The 21,691-nt window shown below is 38.8% G+C and overlaps 1 protein-coding gene across 1 annotated transcript in view; it reads right to left on the bottom strand.

Annotated features, from left to right (window-relative positions):
• Window positions 1–21,672, bottom strand: part of srgap1b (SLIT-ROBO Rho GTPase activating protein 1b) — a 46,963-nt gene extending 25,291 nt beyond the window's left edge. The window contains exons 1-3 of the mRNA XM_083528950.1: window positions 21,124–21,672; window positions 3,060–3,255; window positions 149–311 (exon numbers count right to left, since the gene is read on the bottom strand). Of these exons, the coding sequence (XP_083385076.1) occupies window positions 149–311; window positions 3,060–3,255; window positions 21,124–21,193 (429 nt within the window). The 5' untranslated portion in view covers window positions 21,194–21,672. The remainder of the gene's footprint in view (window positions 1–148; window positions 312–3,059; window positions 3,256–21,123) is intronic.
• Window positions 21,673–21,691: the final 19 nt, after the last annotated feature.

Below are 21,691 nucleotides of genomic sequence, written 5' to 3'. Positions count from 1 at the left end.
ATCCATTAGTCCATCCATACCTTTAATAAAAATTCATTCCCCCATTCAATCACCCATCCATCTATCCATTCATCCATCCCTTTCCAAACCACCAAACCAAGAACCCAAAATACAACTGCTTTTGTGTAACTTCTTTTTGTATTCTCACTTTCTTGAGCAGGCGTGTGTTGTCCTCGCTGACGTGCGAGAGGCGCGTAATGACGTTGTTGAGGTAGAGGTCGCTGAGTGTGGCATGATCCTTGCTTTCTCTGCGCACTTGGTTTAGAAGCAGGTACCAGCAGTTTACAGGTGACAGCAGGTTTTGGTCCTTCCTGCAGCAAACATAAAAAAAAACACAGTAGAGTGTGAGGAAGTGGGAAAGGATTTGCTGAATTAAGCTCCAATCCCATTGACAAATATTTTCCTATCTTTGATAAATTAATATCTAGTAGATGTTGAGGAAATTACCAGTCAATGGTATTTGTTGAGGAAAAGTCCTCTATATGACTTGTTCTATAAAGGAAAATATATTTTTTTGTAGAAATCACAACAACAGTCCTTTAGCACTGACTGGGTGGCCTCCGGGTTTGCTATTTTCTGATGCCGCTTTTATGCTTACGACTTTCTGCTCTTCCAAAGGCCACTAATGAAGCTTTTTCGAGCATGTCCTCAGGAAATGTACAGCTTTTAATGGGCTTCTGTACTACAGCTGACTACAGAACCCTGCTTTAAAATAATCACATCTCCCTTCTCCAGGATTTCACTAAATTCCATGCAAGCATTACAGGAAGTTGAGGAAATGTATCCCAGTAAAACCATAAGCATGATCCTCAGTAAAGTACCTCAAGAAACCACTGGAAACATTCCTCATGTGGACAATTCAACAATTAAATATCTTACTTTAGCAGTCAGAGGAATATGATCCCTGGGCTGTGTGTGCAAACTATGACTGTAATAAAAATGTTTTATTAACTAAGCCACAATTCAAATCTTTAGTTGTGCTAATAAATACATGATTCACATACATGACACATGAGAGCAGAGCTGTTATTGATGTTTGCAGTGCAAAACTGACTAGAATAATATAAATAAATAAAAAACCCAGTTCATGTTCTTTAGTAATATTATATATAGAGCTAGAACTTTCCTCTAAATCATACACAGAGATAAATTAGTACCATAAGATTACATTTATTTGAACTGCTTTTAATAAACACGCTCAGAAAGGTCATTAGGAACTATTTATAATTATTGTCTCAATCTGTATGGAATTGTGACTGCATGTTACTATGGTAACAACTTTTTATGAGGCAGTTCTTTAATTAAGAACGATATAGACAGTATTATGTGCATCTTTGGATGCAGTAGCATTAAAATTTCCATTCACTTCAAGTAATGCATAACAATACCCTTGTGCACAAAGCCAGCTCCATTTAAATACAGTTTCCAAGGGCTGAAATGGAAGATCTTGAGTCACCTGCTATAAAGCTCTGAACTCAATATTAATGAACATCTTAAAATGAATTGGAATGCTGTGATGTCAGGCATCCTCACCTCACCTACAGCAGTACCTATATTTACATTTAATGGCAACTGTTATTGATTGCATTTGGCAGACGCCCTTATACAACTGAGCTGAAGTTTATGAACCTTACTCAAGGGATTAGAACTCACAACCAATCGATCCAATGTCTTAACCACTGAGCTACCACTTCCTGTGTTTTTGACTTTACTAACGCTCGTGTCTAAACGAGCTCAGATTTCCACAAGCACACTCTATAAACTCCTCGAGCATCTTCCCAAAAGAGTGGATCTTGTTGTGACAGCAAATAGGAACTAAATGTGGAATCTGATGTTCGAAAAGCACATACAAATCCTATGGCAGGTGTCTACAAAATTTATCCATACAGATGTTGTTTAGTGGTTTTTTTACATTTCAAAATTATTGTACCAATATTTATAGAGGCCCAGATTGTATAAAATTGGCAGACAAGTGTCAGACAGATAAAGAACCACAGTAATTATTATTACTATTATTTGTTAATTGGTTAATATTATTATTAGTTAATGTACATTTTTGGAGGTATAATATTTATGAGCTATGATCATTTGCAAATGGCGATGTCTGTACAGCTTTGTTGGTGGGGAAAAATCAGGCAGTGATATTAATGCAGGAATCTCTGAGCAGACATTCAGCAGAATAGCCCTGTGAGGACCTGAAGGACGGCAGTGCAATACACACAAGCGAAGCTGTGCGGTTTGTGGAGAGACACGCATTCATGCAAAGAAAAGGAGAAAGTGAGAGAGGGAGAGAAAGGGGGTCCTTTTTGTCTCTTTTACACTGCCTTTTCTTTTTCTATGGTTTCATTCTTTTTGCTGCAGAATGCAATCTGCATTAATGAGATCACTCACACACACACACACACACACACACACACACACACACACACACACACACACACACACACACACACACACACACACACACACACACACACACACACACACACACATATATACAATGACAGGAGCAGAATACATAAAGGATGGAGAAGCAGTTATCTCTTAGTATCTCTCTGGCAGTTCTGTTTTTTGGGGGGAATAAGCAGACAAGTAGTAAGTAAGCTGCTCTTCTATTTGTGATGATCTGTGTAGTCCTTATTAAAGCTCTTCCACCAAAACAAAAAAAAAAACAATCAAGTGAATAAGATAAAAGATTTCAGATGTGGTGAAAACAACCAAAAAAGAAAAGAAATCAGGTTTTGGTTCGAATTTATCGATATTTTATATAATATCAGAGAAGATTTAAATGTTCCTACAGAGAGCAAATTAGCAGAAACAATACAATACTATAATACAGTCATTCTGTCTAAAAGTGTAATAAAAAAAACACTCTGATCAAGTGTTTGATATCGATAGAACTTTTTTCTGATTAGAATACATGCAAAAGAAACATATCTATAGATAGGACAGCATATACACAGTTTTCAAAACTATATATAGAAGAAAATGATTAATGAAGTGTAAAATTGTGCTGATTTCTTGGTAATTGTATCCCCACGTTTGTCAGCTCGGCTCACTTGTACTGCTGGTGGTCCTTGGTGCTGCGCGTCTTGGCCATGAAGCGCTCGGCCAACTTCTCCAGGTTGCGCGAGTACTCGCTCTCAATCTCCGACTTCTTTCGGAAGAAATCCTGCAGGTCCTGGAGAAGCTGCACTCTCATCTCCGTCTGCTGCTCCAGACATTTCTGCTGCTCCAACAGCTGAGAGCGGATCTCTGTCCAAACACACATACGTACAAAAAAAATAACACATGACAGGAATTAATCAAAACTGTCCGAGTCTGTCTAGTTTTCAATCCCAATCCAATTATTCATTGCCTGTTTAGTAATAATCACGAGGGGGGAAAATCTGATTTATCTTGTATAGAAATGACTTTTCACACAACAATGAAAAACTCTTAAAATTGATCTTAATACAAATATCCAGGGTCTACTGAATGGGATCAAAACTGGGACGTCATCCTCCCAATAATGAAAACAATCTCAATGAAAAACGTTCACACTAACATGAATACAACAGTAAGGCACAATCTGGCAACTTTTTTTTACGAGAAATATACTCTCAGTGCAGTAGTGCAATTAAGGGTGAAAATCCCCACAGTTTCAAATTTCAAAGATGTCAAAGCAAAGTGTATGTAATGTTTCACAAAGTGATTTAACATACAAAATTATTGCTGGTCAAAGATATTTGTGTTTATTCCTATCTGCAGAGGATGTGGTTATAATAAGATCACATTTTTTTTTATTTAAAACAAGAAAAGCATGCAAGACAAATATCAAAATCCTTCTTTTTGTCAGTACAATACCTTCACCTAGTTTTCTGAAGACAAACGTCTTCACTGAACACTTAGTTCTTTGATAAATGTCTAGTAAGCTAGGGCTACCAATGTTTTTTTTCTCTCAAAAGAAAGAAATAAACCTTACTTGTTACTGACTTTCATTAAACCCATCATGTACATTTAGGTCTATTTAAATGCGCTTTGCACTGATATATGAAGATGCTATAATTATATTATGTGCTACACATTCATTCATTCATTAATTTTCTCCCGCTTATCCGTAATTCAGGTCGCGGGGGCAGCAGTCTAAGCAGGCCCCCGCCTTCGACTGCTGCCCAATCCTCACAGCACCGTCCCTTACGGTCCCTCCTGCAGGTGGTGAGCCCACGGGAAGGTGTGCTACACATTTTGAATCTTATCCTGCTGCATTACATACACCAACTTTTAAAGATTTTTCATGTGAATGGATGACAGGCAAAAAAAATTTATATTTTTTGGCCAGAACTGAAATGCAACATAATGTTATACAACTCTCCTGCTCCTGCTTACACGTAGTCACCTCAAGTATTAGCATGCAATAAAAAAGTTGCTGAAGTTGCCAATGCCTTGCTAGCGTCTTTTCGAGAGCCCAAACACGACGTGCTTAACCAGAATCTTCCTTAGAAAAGGATGAATCCAAATTGTCTTCCACCTGGGAACTGATAAATGCATTTGTGTTTGCACTGTGGTGATTTTAGCAAATTTTCTTTACAACACTATCCAAGGTTTAAAAGGATAGCCATAGATCCATGTTAATAAATATAATGATGAAGATGAACATGTTGCTATAACAATACTCAGAATATAAGGTATTATACAACAGCTCTTTATGGTCCACTAATTTAATTGTATATTCCAAGTATTGTAAACACCTGGTCTTTAATGGGTTTTGAGACACATGCATGAACAAACTAGGCAAAAGGCAAAACCACAAAAATTGAACAGTGGATGACTGAAAGTTCTGTAGACAGATGAGTGCAAATTTGTCTCTAACAGAAGAATATAAGTAAGATGGAGAAAAGATGTTTGCAGACTGTCTCTTATCCGCAGTCTAACATGGTTTTGGAAACGTAATGGTTTGAGGTTGTTTTGGAGCAGGGAAGGCTGGTGACAGGAATACTTCAACTCCATGCAATTTTGAATGGACTGCAGCTAATTGGAACTAACAACAAAAACATACAAGACAATGACCTGAAGCATACGTCTTAGTTCTGTAAGCTTTATTTAAAAAGCAGTCGACTGAAGTGTTCTATTTATTGAAATGGCCTACCCAGTCACTGCACCTAAATCTTATTGAACTGCTCTGGGATAAAACTGGATCGCAAGGTCTAGCAAAAATGGCAAGAGATGCTTTTTTTACCAATTTAACATTTGCTGTCGAATATGAAGGTTTTGAAAGTGAAAAGTAAGACAGGAGAATAATTTTACTAAAGAGAACACCTTTATGTGCTGTAAAGTGAATGTGGCTTCTTTGGGATCTACTTACTGCTGTTTACCTTGTTAATGCCACACAATAGTTTAAAGGTTTGCAGTATAGGTTATTTGTTTTTTAATTATTCTGTTCTGTTTATTCACTGTACTCTACTCATCTCACGAATTTGCCTTGCCTAGAAAAACAATGTATTAATATTATATAGAGGAGAGATGCCTAAACTTGGACCCATGCACAGAAATTGGCCTGTGGTGACTTTAAATTTTTAAATTTATATATACATATATGTTTATAATAATAAGAATCAGCTTTATGTCTCTCATTAAAGGTTACTGATATTACAAGCATATGGCTGTATACCTTACTGCTTGAAACAGATTACAGAGAAGGTTTTCTATTTATGTATTTATTTCAAAATACTATAAAATCCTAAATGAAGGGAACTTTTATTTTAATATAATACAGTTTGGTATAATGCAAATTTATATTTATCCCAAGGCCCTCAATCAAGTATGATTTTAGGTTCTTCATAGGAAAAAGTTTGGGCACCTCTGCTATAGAGAAATAACAATAAAAACCCACTGGACATGATTTTCGCTAGTGCATGACAATTCAAAAGGAATGTTTAGACATATTGTGTCTGTTACTTATACTTACTATAATTAATTCTTGCTTGTAGAAATTATAAAAGCAATAACGCATTCAAAAGCTAAAGATCTTCATGAATCTGATCACCTACAGAAAATTTGCTACTATTTGCTAATTACTGGCGATTGTGAATACATAATTGTGGCCTGTAACATGAACATTGCAACAGTACCATCACAATGTGGATGATGCTTTGTGGATGATGCTTTGAACCGAACGGAGCGTGGCGGATTTGTCTGGTGCACAATTCCATGTGCTCACTGAAGCAAAGGGCAAATTTTCTGCCTCTTCCAACGTTCATCCTGCACACAACACACAGCCATTACAATTTGCTGCTGTTACCAAGACAACAGGTAGGGGAGTACTCCATGGGGATCAGTGTGTGCATCCGTATGTGTGTATGTAGTGGGTGAGTGGGTGTGTATGAAAAATAAGTGTGTAAGGAGAAACATGCAAGATTGTTCTCTTTCGGTTATCTATGCCCCCTCCACACACACACACACACACACACACACACACACACACACACACACACACACACACACACACACACACACACACACACACACACACACACACACACACACACACACACACCCCAAACAGACCAACTGCTTAATGTAACACTGCCTGTCAGGTTCCACAAGCCCAGAATGTCAGATGAGATGGCTGGCAGCCTGGGTGCTCCATGTGGGTGTGGGTGTGTATGTATGTGTGTGTGGGATGGCTGGCAGACGGAACACGATTGCTGGAGAGCAATCGTGCTAATCAAAGTGCGTGCGTGTGTGTGTGTGTGTGTGCTTTGCAGTGCATGAGCGATTGGATTATAACCAAGGGGACTCTTGGATCTGATAAAGCAAGATGCAGAGGAGCAAAGGAAGAGAAGAGAAAAGAAAGATACGCCTAAAGAGGACAATAATGATAAAAGAACAGCAGGAGCGGGGTATAATAGATCAATAATGTATAATAGAATAGTATAATAGTAGAACAGGTCAATAGTACAGTACAGCACGAGTCAGACTCGGTGACTCATTTCCACTATGAGCTTTAAATACATGGGTGGATGACAGGATTAAAAAATAGAAGAAAACAGAGTGGACTATGATTATGTGGCTCTGGAAAAGCTATGAAAAGGGAGAGTGGTGTGTTCTTGCCGAGCCAGCGAGTTCTCCGTGGCGGCCGCCTGCACCGTTGCTCCCCAAACTGCTGGAACGCGTGTCAATGGCAGTGAGGCAATGTACTGAAGAAGACATGGGCTGCTCAGAGTGTACAGTCGTTCTCTCTAGAGATGTTGTATAATCAGCTTCTTGTTGCATCCAGAAGCTGAATTGTTAAGAATCAGGTTTCATGGGATTGAGGTTAAAATAAACAGGCTTTAGCAGCTGTATCTACATTTAATTACTTTTTTTAAAGATCTGTGGAAAGATGGAGCTAAATTTAGAAGGAAAAAAAAAGATTTTTTTTTCCCCTTTCAAACATCATGAAATAGTTCTGGAAATGCCCTTAATCAGTTTCACTGTCAAACATTCAAATATCTTTCTATTAAGGAGATCTAGCTGAACAGCTAGCAAGGAAGTTAATAAGAGTTATTTTTCACCTACAGTTGCTGTATTTAAAAAAAAATTATTTTGACCTCTGAGATTATAAATCTCTTATGAAAGTTTTTATTTTTTAAAAATTCACTAAGATAAACAAACGTTAACATTTAAAAAGATCATCTTGACCAATAGGTATTAAAAAAAAAAAATCTCACAGTTGGCTAGCATTTAGCTATACAACTAGCTCCTATTTCTGTATTTTTTACCTGTATTAAAGTTAAAATGCAAATTATGACAAATAGCATAAATGCAAACCTACTACTTTGGACAAAATGTGAATCTACACCCTTTCAGGAAAAAAGCGAGTATGCAAAAACAACACAATCGCATTTCACCTGATATCTAGCGGGTTTGTAGGTGAGCTGGAGTTAGTGAGAAGCCACAAATAGGTAGCCTGTAGATACACTATTTGGGCAAAACTTTGTGGACACCTGACCATAAGATTGATGTGATTTTGCAAAATCCTATTCCAGGTTTAGTCCCTAATTTGCAGTTATAATAATCCAACTATAATAAGTGTAGTTCCACTAGATTTTGCACAGATTGCTTTGTGTCTCAAGGCTGTTAGTAAAGTCAGGTAGTGATGTAGGTGAGGTGAGGAGGCCTGGGGTGCAGTCAGCTTTCACATTCATCCCAAATGTGTTCAATAAGGGTTGAGGTCAGATTTCTAGATCAGGTCATTCAAGATTTTCTACTCCAACAGATTTAAAGCATATCTGGCTTTGTGCACAGAAGCACTGTCATGTTAAAACAGGTTTGGGTCTCCAAATTCAAATGAATATAAAATGTATTGTTGTCAAAGACATTTTATACAATTGTGTGCCTCAGTTTGGGAAAGAAGTCAATATAATAGTTTTGTTCATGATATCTGACCTTTTAATGTAAAAAAATAGCAATAAATGTTAGCTACCCTTGTTAAATATTAGGACAATCCCCAATTATATAAAGCAATAACCATACACAGTCACTTAACTAGCATAACAAATCAGATCAAACTGTTTTAGCAAATGTTTGAAGCAAAGCCTTTTTGTTTTGGAAATCAAGTTTATTTCTTTTATTATGCTAATTGAATTGAATCCCACTTTTTATAGAAAGTTTTCATTAAGAAGCCTTTTTTTTTTTTAAATACATCTTGTTTTCAGCTAATCCTTTTCATTAGCCTTTTTATACTGCAATTTTGTGCTTAAGCTTTATAATAATAATCATAACATTGCAAGTAATATCACATGGCAATGTCCAAAAGAATAGAAAAATTATGATGTTTTTTTTTCCTTCTAGCATTGGAGTGAGTGCATCCTCTCACATCTCCTCTCAAATTCAGTCATGCTGAAAAACAACCAGATCTTTTTTCCTCCTCATGTGAAAGCACGGCACGGAGTCACATTTTTTTTTTTTTATAAAATCCGTTCGAAAACAGCAGCACGGGCAGTTTATCACTGATCTGTAAAAATTTCATTTATATGCTAAAATCTACATTCGCTTGTATCGAAGTGACCAGTTATGATTTTTTATTTAAGGCAATTTACTTCAAGTTGATTCACAACAGTTTAAATCTCTTATGCAAATACGCAAGGAGGGGAAGATCATCAATGCACCTGATCTTGTAATAAAATATGCAGACATTGTTAAAATCTGGTTTTTGAAAAATTTGGCTGCATTTACATACAATTTATTGAAAAATCACACCAAAAGGCAAGGAGCCATTTTTCAACATTTTTCTTTTTTCTTCTGCACATTATTTAAACATGATTCACACTTGCTTATTAATCATAAACTCTACGTCTTGTCTGTATTTGACCTTTGAACTTATGACCCATGTGAGCTCATCTGATATCCCGAGGCGTGTATCACCACGGTCTGGGCTGTCTCCATAGCAACAAGGCATTTGCGACTGAAACGATGAGTGGGAGAATATAGGCGTGCAGCATGGGGCTGCTAACGATGCTCTCTCTCTCTCTCTCTCTCTCTCTCTCTCTCTCTCTCTCTCTCTCTCTCTCTCTCTCTCTCTCTCTCTCTCTCTCTCACACACACACTCACTCACACACACACACACACACACACACACTCACACACTCACACACTCACACCTGACTGATTTCCAACTCAACCTGAATAAACACACATCCTCATTGCATGTTTTCAAGCAAACCTTTAAACTCTGCTCCTGCTTGCAAATCCCTGTTTCATTTGCTTCTATTCTGTCTCGTCCTCTGTTCGTCCTTTAGAAATTCGTCATAAATTAATTCAACTCTTAAGCTCTCTTCCATCACTTGATCTTACCCCCTCCTACTCCTCCTCTTCCCTCTCCTCCTCCACCATTTAGTCTTCTCTTCCTCCAATCTCAGTCTCAAAATTCCGGCTATGGCATATTGGCTCATGTCTCAGGAACCATTATCATATTTCACAACACTTTCATTTACATGCTGTGTGTGTGTGTGTGCCCACAAGACAGACTGCTGCTCATCACACAAATGCTGTTGACTGCAGGAAATCACATTCTGCTCATTAAATTTCAAACAAAAAGCGTGAAAGCCCCAAACAAACAGGAAGCACAAATAAAAAGGATAAAACAGGTTACTTTGAAGTCAGCAGATTTTTCACTCCCGCAGCTCCTCATCCCAGGTGCCAACATTTCCTCATCAGCAACCCATTTAATATGTATTATAAATAAATCAGTAATAAATATCCTTATTCACACCAGGGATGATTGATCTGGTTTCAGCGGCAGCTTTTGTGCATCCAGAAAACAGGTTTTCATCACGAGATCACTTACTGGACTCGCAGAAGCGCTGAACGATAAACTGCACCCCAAAAATCACTGTAGAGATGCAAATAAATTCCTCACCACCTTCTGAATGTGAGGAGTCAAGATAGCATTTAGAAGGCAGGAGGTGAAAAGAGACGGTTAATCCGGCTTTACGCTGTATGATTTCCAGACAGATTTTGATGTCTCGGACAAAAAAATAAATAAATCTCATACAGGAAAAAAAATATTTTGCTTGGGTGTAGAGATCAGTGGACTTAAAGCATAACCTGAGCAGTGGCAAATTTAGTGTCATTTCGGCCAATATTATATAATAATAATTTTCATTTTTAAAATTATAAAATAGCACTGCTACAACACTCATCTAACAGCCACCAATGAAAGAATTTCAAAGGATCATAAGAAACTCATGGGATAGCTACAAGCAAAGTAGTACAATGAGAAAAAAGAAACCCCCCCGAAACTCAAAATACATTTATACTGGGCAGAATTATTTCATGTGGGCAGGAATAAATAACACTGTATTCTCATTGGCTGATGAGATTCAGATCAAAAGTGTTCTGGATGTTCATTACAATTATGACATTTAACAGTTAAGGGCCCAAGAGTGGCAAGGGCCACTGTTCAAGGACCCAAGAGTGGCAGATTGATGGTGCTGGGATTTTAAATATTAATTAATTCATTCATTCATTCATTCATTAATGAGCCATATGTGATTATCCAAACCTTAAATATTAATTAGATACTTGGATGGATGGACGGACTTTCCATCAAAGCATACACACACTTGATATGAAGAGAACTGCATGCAACATGTTCTCCAGAAGTCTCTACTTGAAAGTCAGGGATCCAGATCAGTGAAAGAAAAGTGTGTTAACACTGACCCTCACCCACACCACCACAGTTTTCAGCTACAGAGCTCCTTGATTTCGTTTTTAGATTCAGATTTCACTCTTCTTCTTTCTTGTTGTATATTTTTTGTTCAAATTCTTTTTTTGAAAGTTGGGTAATTCATGCTAGTTGTGTATTCATTCATTCATTCTCTCCCGCTTATCCGTAATTCGGGTCGCGGGGGCAGCAGTCTAAGCAGGCCCCCGCCTTCGACTGCTGCCCAATCCTCACAGCACCGTCCCTTACGGTCCCTCCTGCAGGTGGTGAGCCCACGGGAAGGCGGCCCCACGTCACTCCGACGTCACGGACCTTGATATTTCCCTCGTAAGGGACCCCTGGAGCATAGAGGGTTAAGGGCCTTGCTCAAGGGCCCAAGAGTGGCAGCTTGGCGATACCGGGGCTTAAACCCCAGACCTTCCGATCGGCAACCCAGCGCCTTAACCGCTGGAGCCACCACTCCCCCGCTAGTTGTGTAATACAATGCAATTTATTCATTCAAACATGCTAACAACAATGACGAAATATAAAACGAAACATCCTAACAGACAGAAACACATTCTTTTAAGTATTCACCAATAAAGGATCTTCATTGCATAATCTGACATGAAGAACACATCTGTTCAGCAGGGATTTCATTGAGATTGCAATCACTTTTATAAAAAAAATATTTCAAATGCCTTTTTTCTCAATGGGAATTTTTCAACTATGAAGAAAAAACCATGAAACCCAACACTTAATTTCTTTGTCAACCTAATATTATTATAAGGGTTTTTAAATTTCTGTGAACGTAGCATGAAACCAGTATCATGTCTCTACTTTTGGTCATCCGAGGTGTTCTGTCTACGATTAAATGCAGACTCTGAGCTGAACTGCCCTCTGGAGAGCTATGATGTAGAAATGCATTTAAATTAAGTAAGGAATAAAAACCCTCGAGGGTGTGCTGTAATAAGAAAATAATCAATTGAAAGAGCGGTGTGGTAAATCAGAGTTACTGTTATCACCCGATTGATTTTACAATCGCCGAGGTGTTTTATTTCTTTTATACAGCACAAGTACACTAATTAACAAATTACAAACTTTTTATCCTTTTATGGTTACATTTAATGTTTGAGAACATCCTTTTACTCCAACCACTTATAACAGCTATTGACATTTCTTTACCATGCTCAATTTTTTTTCTCTATTTTCTTTTTTTTTTTTTTTAACAGAAACCTAAAATCGAGTGCTATTCAGCAAAAGAGAAGAAGAAAAAGTCTTAACTTTATTACAGGTACATTCAAGTAAAGTAAAATTCTTTTCTTTGCATATGCTAACTTGTTAAATAATTGGGGTCAGAATACAGGGTCAGCTGGGATGCAGAGCCCCTGGAGCAGGGCCTTGCTCAAGAGCACCATTAGTGGCAGCCTGGCAGTGCTCGAGCTCAAAACTCCAACCTTCAGACCTTCTGAGCTGTAACCCAAAAGACAATCATTGAGCCACCACTGCACAGTATTTCAAAGTGTTATGACAACAAAATCCATTCTTCCAAAGAATGTGAACATTCTAAGATTTTTCTATCTATCTATCTATCTATCTATCTATCTATCTATCTATCTATCTATCTATCTATCTATCTATCTATCTATCTATCTATCTATCTATCTATCTATCTATCTATCTATCTATCTATCTATCTATCTATCTATGAAGAAAGGTGAGTAGAGTCAATAGCCCTATTTGTGCTACCACAACTACTGTACAAATCCATACTATTAAGATTTCTTTAAAAAATGAAGGCCAGTTAATCTTTAAAATCTCAAGAACTTTAAATGTCTCCCCAAGTGCAATCTCCAAAACCATCAAATGCTTTGATGAAAAAGGCTCTCATGAGGACTATCCTAGGAAAAGAACACCAAGAGCTACCTCTGTTGCAGGGGATAAGTGCATTATAATTACCAGCCTGAGAAGCAAATTTTCAACACCTCAGTTTGGAGTCCACATAAATGTTTTTTAGAATTTATGTGGCAAGCATATTTCAACATCTACTGTTCAGACTGTTCAATGACCATGGTTAAATTGTGACAAAAGAAACTATTACTTTCAAAGAACAACAAGACAAAAATAGACTTGCTTGGACCAAGAAACACAAGTAATAGACAATATATCAGTGGACAACTGTCCTTTGGTCTGATTAATCAAAATGTGAGATTTTTGGTTCTAACCATGATGTGTTTTTTTAGGCAAAGAGAGAGTGGATGAACAGTTACTAAATTTTCAATGTGAAGCATGGAGGAGGAGGTGTGATGGTGTTGCGGTGCTTTGCTGGTGACACTGTTGGTGAAATTTGGGAGCACACGGAATCGCTACTGCAGCATTTTGTACCGCCATGCCATCCCATCTAGTTGGCACTTAGTTAGACCATTACTTGTTTTCCAACAGGACAATGACCCAAACACACCTCCAGGTTATGTAAGAGTTATTTCTCCAAAAAGGAGAATGATAGAGTGCCGCATCAAATGATGTGAATTCCACAATCATCCGATCTTAATACAATTGAGATGGGTTGAAATGAGTTGGACTGGAGACTGAAGGAAAAGCAGCCTACAGGGGGGGAATACATGCTAATGAATAAATGCTATGACTAAACACCTAGGTTTGTCTACTTCTGGTCCATCACCTGCTACTTGGATATCCAACACAGCTATTAAATGCACTGCTGCTTGCTAATTAATGTCCATCTGATGAACATATCTAGTCCCATTAGTGTTGCTTTAAAAAAATCTAAACAACTGTCCTTTTTTTTTGGGCTCTTTGTTGCCACTTTCCTAGATATTTTCAGGTCATAAATAAGATTATGTAACCTATTATGAGATTGGAGTACTGCAGGTATTAGTATTTCTAATTAATGAAAAGAACATTAGACTATATAAACACTAAAATCTTTCTTGTGATGTAATGGTGTCTATTTGCACCTGTGAGATATATATATATATATATATATATATATATATATACATATACATATATACACACACATACATACATACACACACACACACACACACACACACACACACACACACACACACACACACACACTTACACACACACACACACTTACACACACTTATTTCCAAACACACTCACACACCAAATGTATGCTACTGTAACAAAATGGCCACATCCAGATTTTTCTTTGGCATCCAAGTACAGTAGTTAGCCAACTTCTCTTCAAGAATAGTTGAATTTACAATCTAGCAGTATGGCTAACCAATATTAGCCATTTTGATTTCATCATTATTTGGGTATGCACTTATTTAATATAATTATAATAACTTTAATAAACTAATTAATATTATTTTTTTAAAGCTGTTTTTAAAAAACCTGTTGTGACAGAGTTTTTCCACGAGAATTTTTTTTCCACTTAAAATTTTGGTGGAAATGCAGTAATTTACTTTTATCTTCATTAACAAGACCTTTCGAAATGATACTATTTTAATTTTACAGGTTCACAAAAAAAGGTACTGAGGTACTAATATCATGCAATGACCACAATAGGGCACTGATCTAAAAAAAGAAAAAGAAAAAAATCTCTTCCAAGCCATCCATGTTCTGTACATCTCTGCAAGACTGTGCTGTATGAAAATGAGGTTGTGCGCCAATTTGTGCATGTGCGTGTGTGTCCACGTGCGTGAAGGTCCCACCAGAATGCAGGATTTCAGGCTGGATGGCAGCCATTGCTACAAACCAACATCAAATCTCATTACAAGCAGAAAGACTAAACCAGATCATTAAAACGCCGTCGCATTGCCTTCTGTCTGCCTAATTCCCCTGCCCACATGAGTGTGAAAAAAAATCCCGGAGAAAACACGCTCACACATGTATCCACATACACCACGGAGAGTCATCACTTTCTTTGGATAGAATGAGGGTGACTGAAGCTCCCATGTGTCCCAGCATTTACCAAACACACTGTGGTGCTGATCGTGCAAAAGTGTATCTTTATAATTAATAACTACAGCAAACTGACACATTCTTGCTTCACTATCTTCCTGAATCAGCCTGCTGGGGTTTGTGTGTGTGTGTGTGTGTGTGTGTGTGTGTGTGTGTGTGTGTGTGTGTGGGCAGGTGGTGTCGAGGTCACAATCCTTGCTTTCCTCTTTGCTTCCTATTTAAAAAAAAAAAAGAGAAAAGAAAATCTGATTTCCTGTTCAGATACAAATAAGAACAAGCAAGAAAAAAAAAAAATGCTGTGATGGCCTTTAGTCTTTATTTTTTTAAACTAACACAAAAGATGATGCCTTCTAGGAAAACATCTCCCTCCAGATTATACTTAACACACACACACACACACACACACACACACACACACACACACACACACACACACACACACACACACACACACACACACACACACACACACACACACACACACACACATAAGCAGCTTTCCTGTCAGAAAGGGTCACCAGCACAGCAGGCCACTTACTGTACTCAGCAAAATTAAAATTCACAAACACACCGTGAACGAAGGGCATTGTGCAGAGCCACATGCAGCGGACTAACACGTGACCAAGTAAGTGTCTATGGTCTGTCAGTAAAGATGGGTGTGGTTTCCTAAAATAGCAGCTTCCCCTTATGATCATATATCACACCGTTTTCACCTCTGCTTGTTTTTAAAGGGATACTCATGCATTTTTGTGACCTAATCTCCATCCACCTTGTATGTAGCAGATCTTAATTGTACGAATAGGAATTCGATTATTCCCTGTACTGAAAAAAGAACAATAAACCTTTTTACTTAACTCTCTTTTTATAAAAAATTGACGTTTTACATTTAATTTATCAAATGCACAAAAAGATTGTGCAAATTCAAAGCTATTACGTTCAACCAATACAGGTTTTTACAAAGCGCCAGATACAAAGTAAGTGAGTAACACCAGCTACAATAGAGTGGTACAATGTATCCCAACATAGCTGAGTTCCTGTCACCACCTTGAAACTGAGAATTTTTCTATTACAGCACGTCTGGAAACATTTCATTCCTCCTTATTCCACAGCAGTTTGCAAAAGCATAATATATAATTATTCTTCTCTATAATTTGGTCCACTCCCACCCATCATCCCAGCTTTTCTCTGTCACACTGACAGCTACCCCCCTGGGGGAGGCAGGAAGGCTAACGGGTCCTTCCTCTGAGAAGCATAATTGTGCCAACCACATGTTTTTAAACTGCTGCTAATGCAGCTTCACAGGGCAACATAACACGCTCAAAGAAAAGCGCTGTCTGCTCTCTTCCACATACATGAGCTCACGATTGGCTGGTGACAAACTGAAATAAAAGAAAAAGAAAGAGAGAGAAAAAGAATGTAGCCCATCTCTCGCAGCCAGACAGCTGGGGCAAATCTGCAATTGTAAAGTACAGTGGGGTAAACACTAATCTGTTATGCCACACAGGAACACATTACATACAGTTTACACGTTACATACTGTAATTTCCGGACTATGAAGCGCACCCATATATAAGCCACACCCACTGAATTTTACAAATATTTTTATTCATTCATTCATTCATTTTCTCCCGCTTATCCGTAATTCGGGTCACGGGGGCAGCAGTCTAAGCAGGCCCCCGCCTTCGACTGCTGCCCAATCCTCACAGCACCGTCCCTTACGGTCCCTCCTGCAGGTGGTGAGCCCACGGGAAGGCGGCCCCACATCATTCCGACGTCACGGACCTTGATATTTCCCTCGTAAGGGACCCCCGGAGCATAGAGGGTTAAGGGCCTTGCTCAAGGGCCCAAGAGTGGCAGCTTGGCGATACCGGGGCTTGAACCCCAGACCTTCCGATCGGCAACCCAGCGCCTTAACCGCTGGAGCCACCACTCCCCCCAAATATTTTTATTTTTAACATAAATAAGCCGCACCTGTCTACACTGAAACTAATGCACTTTACACAGGCTTTAACGAAAGACACGTTACACACGGTGTAAAGGGTGAAATTTGTTGCGCTTTCTTTAGAAGCATAGTGGTATTTTGGCACAGCATTTTTCCGGTATTACTGCGTGTGTTCAAGACGAGGATTATGTCCTTATTATTTTCTGATGCTCATTTCTAAGTTTCTTTGACTAACCCGTAACGCTGTTGCCAAGAAAAACAAAAAAGCACGAGTTTTGGAAACCCGTCTGTGCTTATATGATTTCTGTTGTAACTGGAGTTAGTGAGCTCTCCCTTCACCCAGACTCAACGCGTTACAACGGCTTGTATCTAAACAGTAGCCGACCAAGAAAGTCATTGTTCACTGTCTTCCTCCTTCCTTTCACAACTATTTCTCTCGAGAGTTTATCTTTTGGCATCGTTGTGCATTTAAAAAAAACTTTTTTTCTCCCGATGCCGTGCAGCTCAGAACACAGGTGAGGTGCGTTTTTTTCATTTCCGTTCGGAAATTTAATTGGTCTAATGTTATGTCGCTCAGTTTTTTGGCTTGAAGTTTGTGAAACCGGGAAAAACCCAGGAAAAATCCATAAATTAGCCGCTTCGTTGTTTAAGCCGCAGGGTTCAAAACGTAGGGAAAAAGTAGCGGCTTATAGTCCGAAAAATACGGTATTTTATCCATTTGTAGTTATGTATATTTAATGCCGTTTAACATCTGCAAAGTTCATCATTATACCTATTTATCTCAATGCAGCTTGCTACAAAAAACGAACAGACAAATAAAAAACACATTAGAACAAGGCTGCCCAAAAAAAAAAAGCACGCCTCAGGGCAGATGTTTTCCAGCCCACGGCTATTCGAATGCATGACAAGACACGTTGCAAATTTCCCTTCCACCTGTCAATGGCAGCAGACTGTTTGGATGCAGTTTGCGAAAACGCACAAGGCTTTTTTCCTCCCTGTGATTATACCTGCAACTGAATTCCTATGATGATCTTTAGACAACAAAAATGCAAAAAGTAACAGTAAAAAGAGGCAATTTCAAATCCACCAAGCATGAAAGACCTTTCAATATTTTAATGAAACTCTCTGGAAAAATTACAGTTTAAGATATGATTAATTAAATTTTTAATATACGAGTTTGGTCTCTGAAATAGGTGGGTGGAATGGGGGTGGTTTCATAAACAGCGTTCATCCAATTTGAATGCAAATACACCTTAAAGTAAAGCTGAGCACATGTTCATTAAATGTTTTATTATATATGGTTATTGGACACATGTTGCTTCTTCACCTTCAGCTTGAGGATGCCTGACAGGTGCTCAATAGGGTTGAAGGGGGTCTTGGAAAGTTTCATTTTTATAGTATTTTTTCCTTGAGAAGATATATCTATCTATCATATATCATATATATAATATATAAAAGCCACCAACCGTGACTTAACAACCAAGGTTCCACGGTTTGTCCCTTGATTTTTAAGTCACGGTTGGTTAAATAATATATAAGAATATTTTATAATATTTTATACAAACAAAATAGAATAAATCTAATTAAGGCAATACACTTTATTATATTGATCAAATTAAGTAATCAATTAAATTGGCACAAATGAAATTAATTACATAAATATTTATAAATAGTTTACATTTGCTAGAACCTATTTGAGTAATACAGATGTGTATGTAAGTGTAAGTGGGTTTTACATTTAAAATTTAATTTCACTTCATTCATTTACTCCCTTAATGTGTAAAATTTTTCATACTAAAATAAAACTTCCATAGAAGTATCCATAAAGAATCCATAGCGCTAGCGTTAGCCGCTGGCCACTTCCTGAATTCCATGGATTCTTTAGCTTTTTCATGCATGTGCAAAACAAATCTTATTTCCGGTACAGAGTGAGTAGCCACAGTCACACTGCGTAATCTCTATTTTATTTTATTTTTTTATACCATTGGCATTGTTGTGTATGTTTTTTAAGATTAATAATAATAAATAAAAAAATGCGCTCAAAGTGCGAGGCAGAGACAAAACAAAATTGCAGTCCGCCACTTAAAACGCTCCTAAGGGAACTCTGTAACTGTGTTCTGCACATAAAAAGGATTACATTCTGTACACATGTGTACTGAACTGAAAGCCCTGTACTGAAGATTTTCTGTATGAATACGTATACCGCTACACCCCTTAGATACCAGATGTCTAACCATTTCCACTGCTCTTTTGCCTAAAACCATGTTAATGATGCATAACCACATATAATTTCAAGTCATTCAAGAATGGCAGATTTTTTCCCTTTAAACAGTTCAAAAGTGTTTCACAAAAAACAAAAACAATTGTTTTGCATTAACGTTTACTGACAGAATTCAACTATTGCTCTATGACATCCATTATAAGAGATGGGGTTTTTTTCCTCAGTTAATTGAAACATGCTTCAAATTCTTGTTTGTGGCAATCGTACACATGCTACAGATTTGGAGAATTGAGCTTGGGTTGAAAAATGCTGGAGGAGCCTTTAGTGCACTGTGAACGGGACAAACACACACACACACACACACACACACACACGCACGCACGCACACGCACGCACGCGCACACACAGACACAGTCCGGTATGCGTGGCCCATACTAATCAGTACTACCACTGCAGCAAGAGGATTCCCTGATCTTTCTCTCACTAGACTCTCTTGTGCACAGACACACACACACACACACACACACACACACACACACACACACACACACACACACACACACACACAGCAAAAAACCCTTCTGTCTCCTATGGATAGACACACAGACTGGCTGATGTCCAGGAAACCATGGAAACACCTACAATGCACCAAAAGCCTGTTGAAACAGTTTGGTAATGAAAGATCACCCAGACTAACTGGCACAATCATGGCCGATGCACTACATACCACCAGACAGATGGACGTGTCAAAGATCCAATGTCCTTTATCAGGGTGCTCCAATACTATTAGTGCATTCAGCTTATTAAGCAATTACCGAACACTATGGTACATATCCGAGGTCCACCCTCACACCGGGTATCCCTCTATTCTGATATAGAGTTCAGTACAATAATGACTCTTGGATGAGAAAACGGCTGACACAGCAGGTGCACACACCCTGGACATGTGGCTACGATAAAAATATCTATACCTGAGCATATAAAAGGGGTTCAGACGTTATACTGCAACAAGACACACACACACCTACAGTACACTCCAAGGGTGTGGGCTTTGGGTTGCACAGGGTGGCACCTGCTTTGCTTATAACAAGGCAAGCTCTGACCATCCCTTGTGTGAAATTCATGCAAAAAAAAAAACAACAACAAAAAACAATCCTGAATCATATCCAGCTCATAGAATACACACATTTATAATGTGTGTATTCTGATGAGCAGAACTACAGACCAATGAGGCGTTTAGAATAATTCCATTATTGTGCACTATTGAAAAAGATTTTCTCTGATGAATCTCAAATGCATCTTGTATATAATTCAAGTGTGTGTGTCTGTTTGTGTGTGTGTGTGGGAGGGGGGGGTGTTAAAGAACTGTTTATTGTGCAGGCATATCTTTTTGCAATCTTTTGTGAAAATAAAAAACGGACACAGTGCATGCACCTGGATACACGCGTACAGGAGACTGATCGGGTTGCTATGGAGCTCGCGCCGCCCTGCGCCATTCTGCCTGGAGGCGCGCGAGCATGCTCTCTCTCTCTCTCTCTCTCGCTCTCGCTCTCTCTCTCTCTCACACACACACACACACACACACACACACACACACACACACACAGAAAGGTAAACGACCCATGCACAGCCAGATGGCATGCTATTCCAATTGCATTTATCTATTCTAGTGCATCTAAAAGAGGAAGAGCACAGAGATGAGGATGAGGAGGACGAGAAAGAGAAGAGAGAGAGTGAGAAGGAGAGGAAGATGAGAAGAAGGAGGAGGCGGGTGGGCGCCTGAGCATCTGCAGACAGGTAACAGTCAGGTGTGCAGCTTTTCTGAAACTATCTTACCTTTCACTTGACTCTCATACTCTGTAAGGATTTCCTTCTCCTTTTTAAACTTCATTGTGCCCGACATCATGTTCCACCTTTAGGTTCTCTCTCTGCGGTGCGGATTTACTTCTGGTCCAATTCTTCCTCTTCCTTCTCCCAGTCCTCCTGTTTTTTCACTGGCACCGATGCGTCATATCCAGCCACGGGTTCATGCGATCCAGTCCCAAAAAGAGAAGAAAAAAAGAAGACCCAGTCCAAAACCAGAACTGAAGCCGTCTTTGGGTTAAATGTCCACCGCGTCGGGTGTCACACCGGGGACAGGAAATAACGATTGGCATTGAAGTCTAACAAGACTCCAGGAAGAAGAGCCTGGATCTCTGTCTCCTTCTGTGTCCTTCTGTCTCACGCGCTACTCCAGAGGAGGAGAACCAGGCGGCACGCGATCCACTAATAAAATGCGCGCGCGTGTGTGTGTGTATGCGTGTGTGGGCTCACTGTTTCACGCCTCCCAATGCTGCCTCGCAAACGCTCCAAACACACACCTCCAACACGCTCCCTATTACTGTCAATTGAGATGGGCGGGGTT

Source organism: Silurus aristotelis (genome assembly GCF_946808225.1).
Source record: "Silurus aristotelis genome assembly, chromosome: 24".
Taxonomy (NCBI): Eukaryota; Metazoa; Chordata; class Actinopteri; order Siluriformes; family Siluridae; genus Silurus; species Silurus aristotelis.
This window is presented reverse-complemented; position numbering and strand designations above follow the sequence as displayed.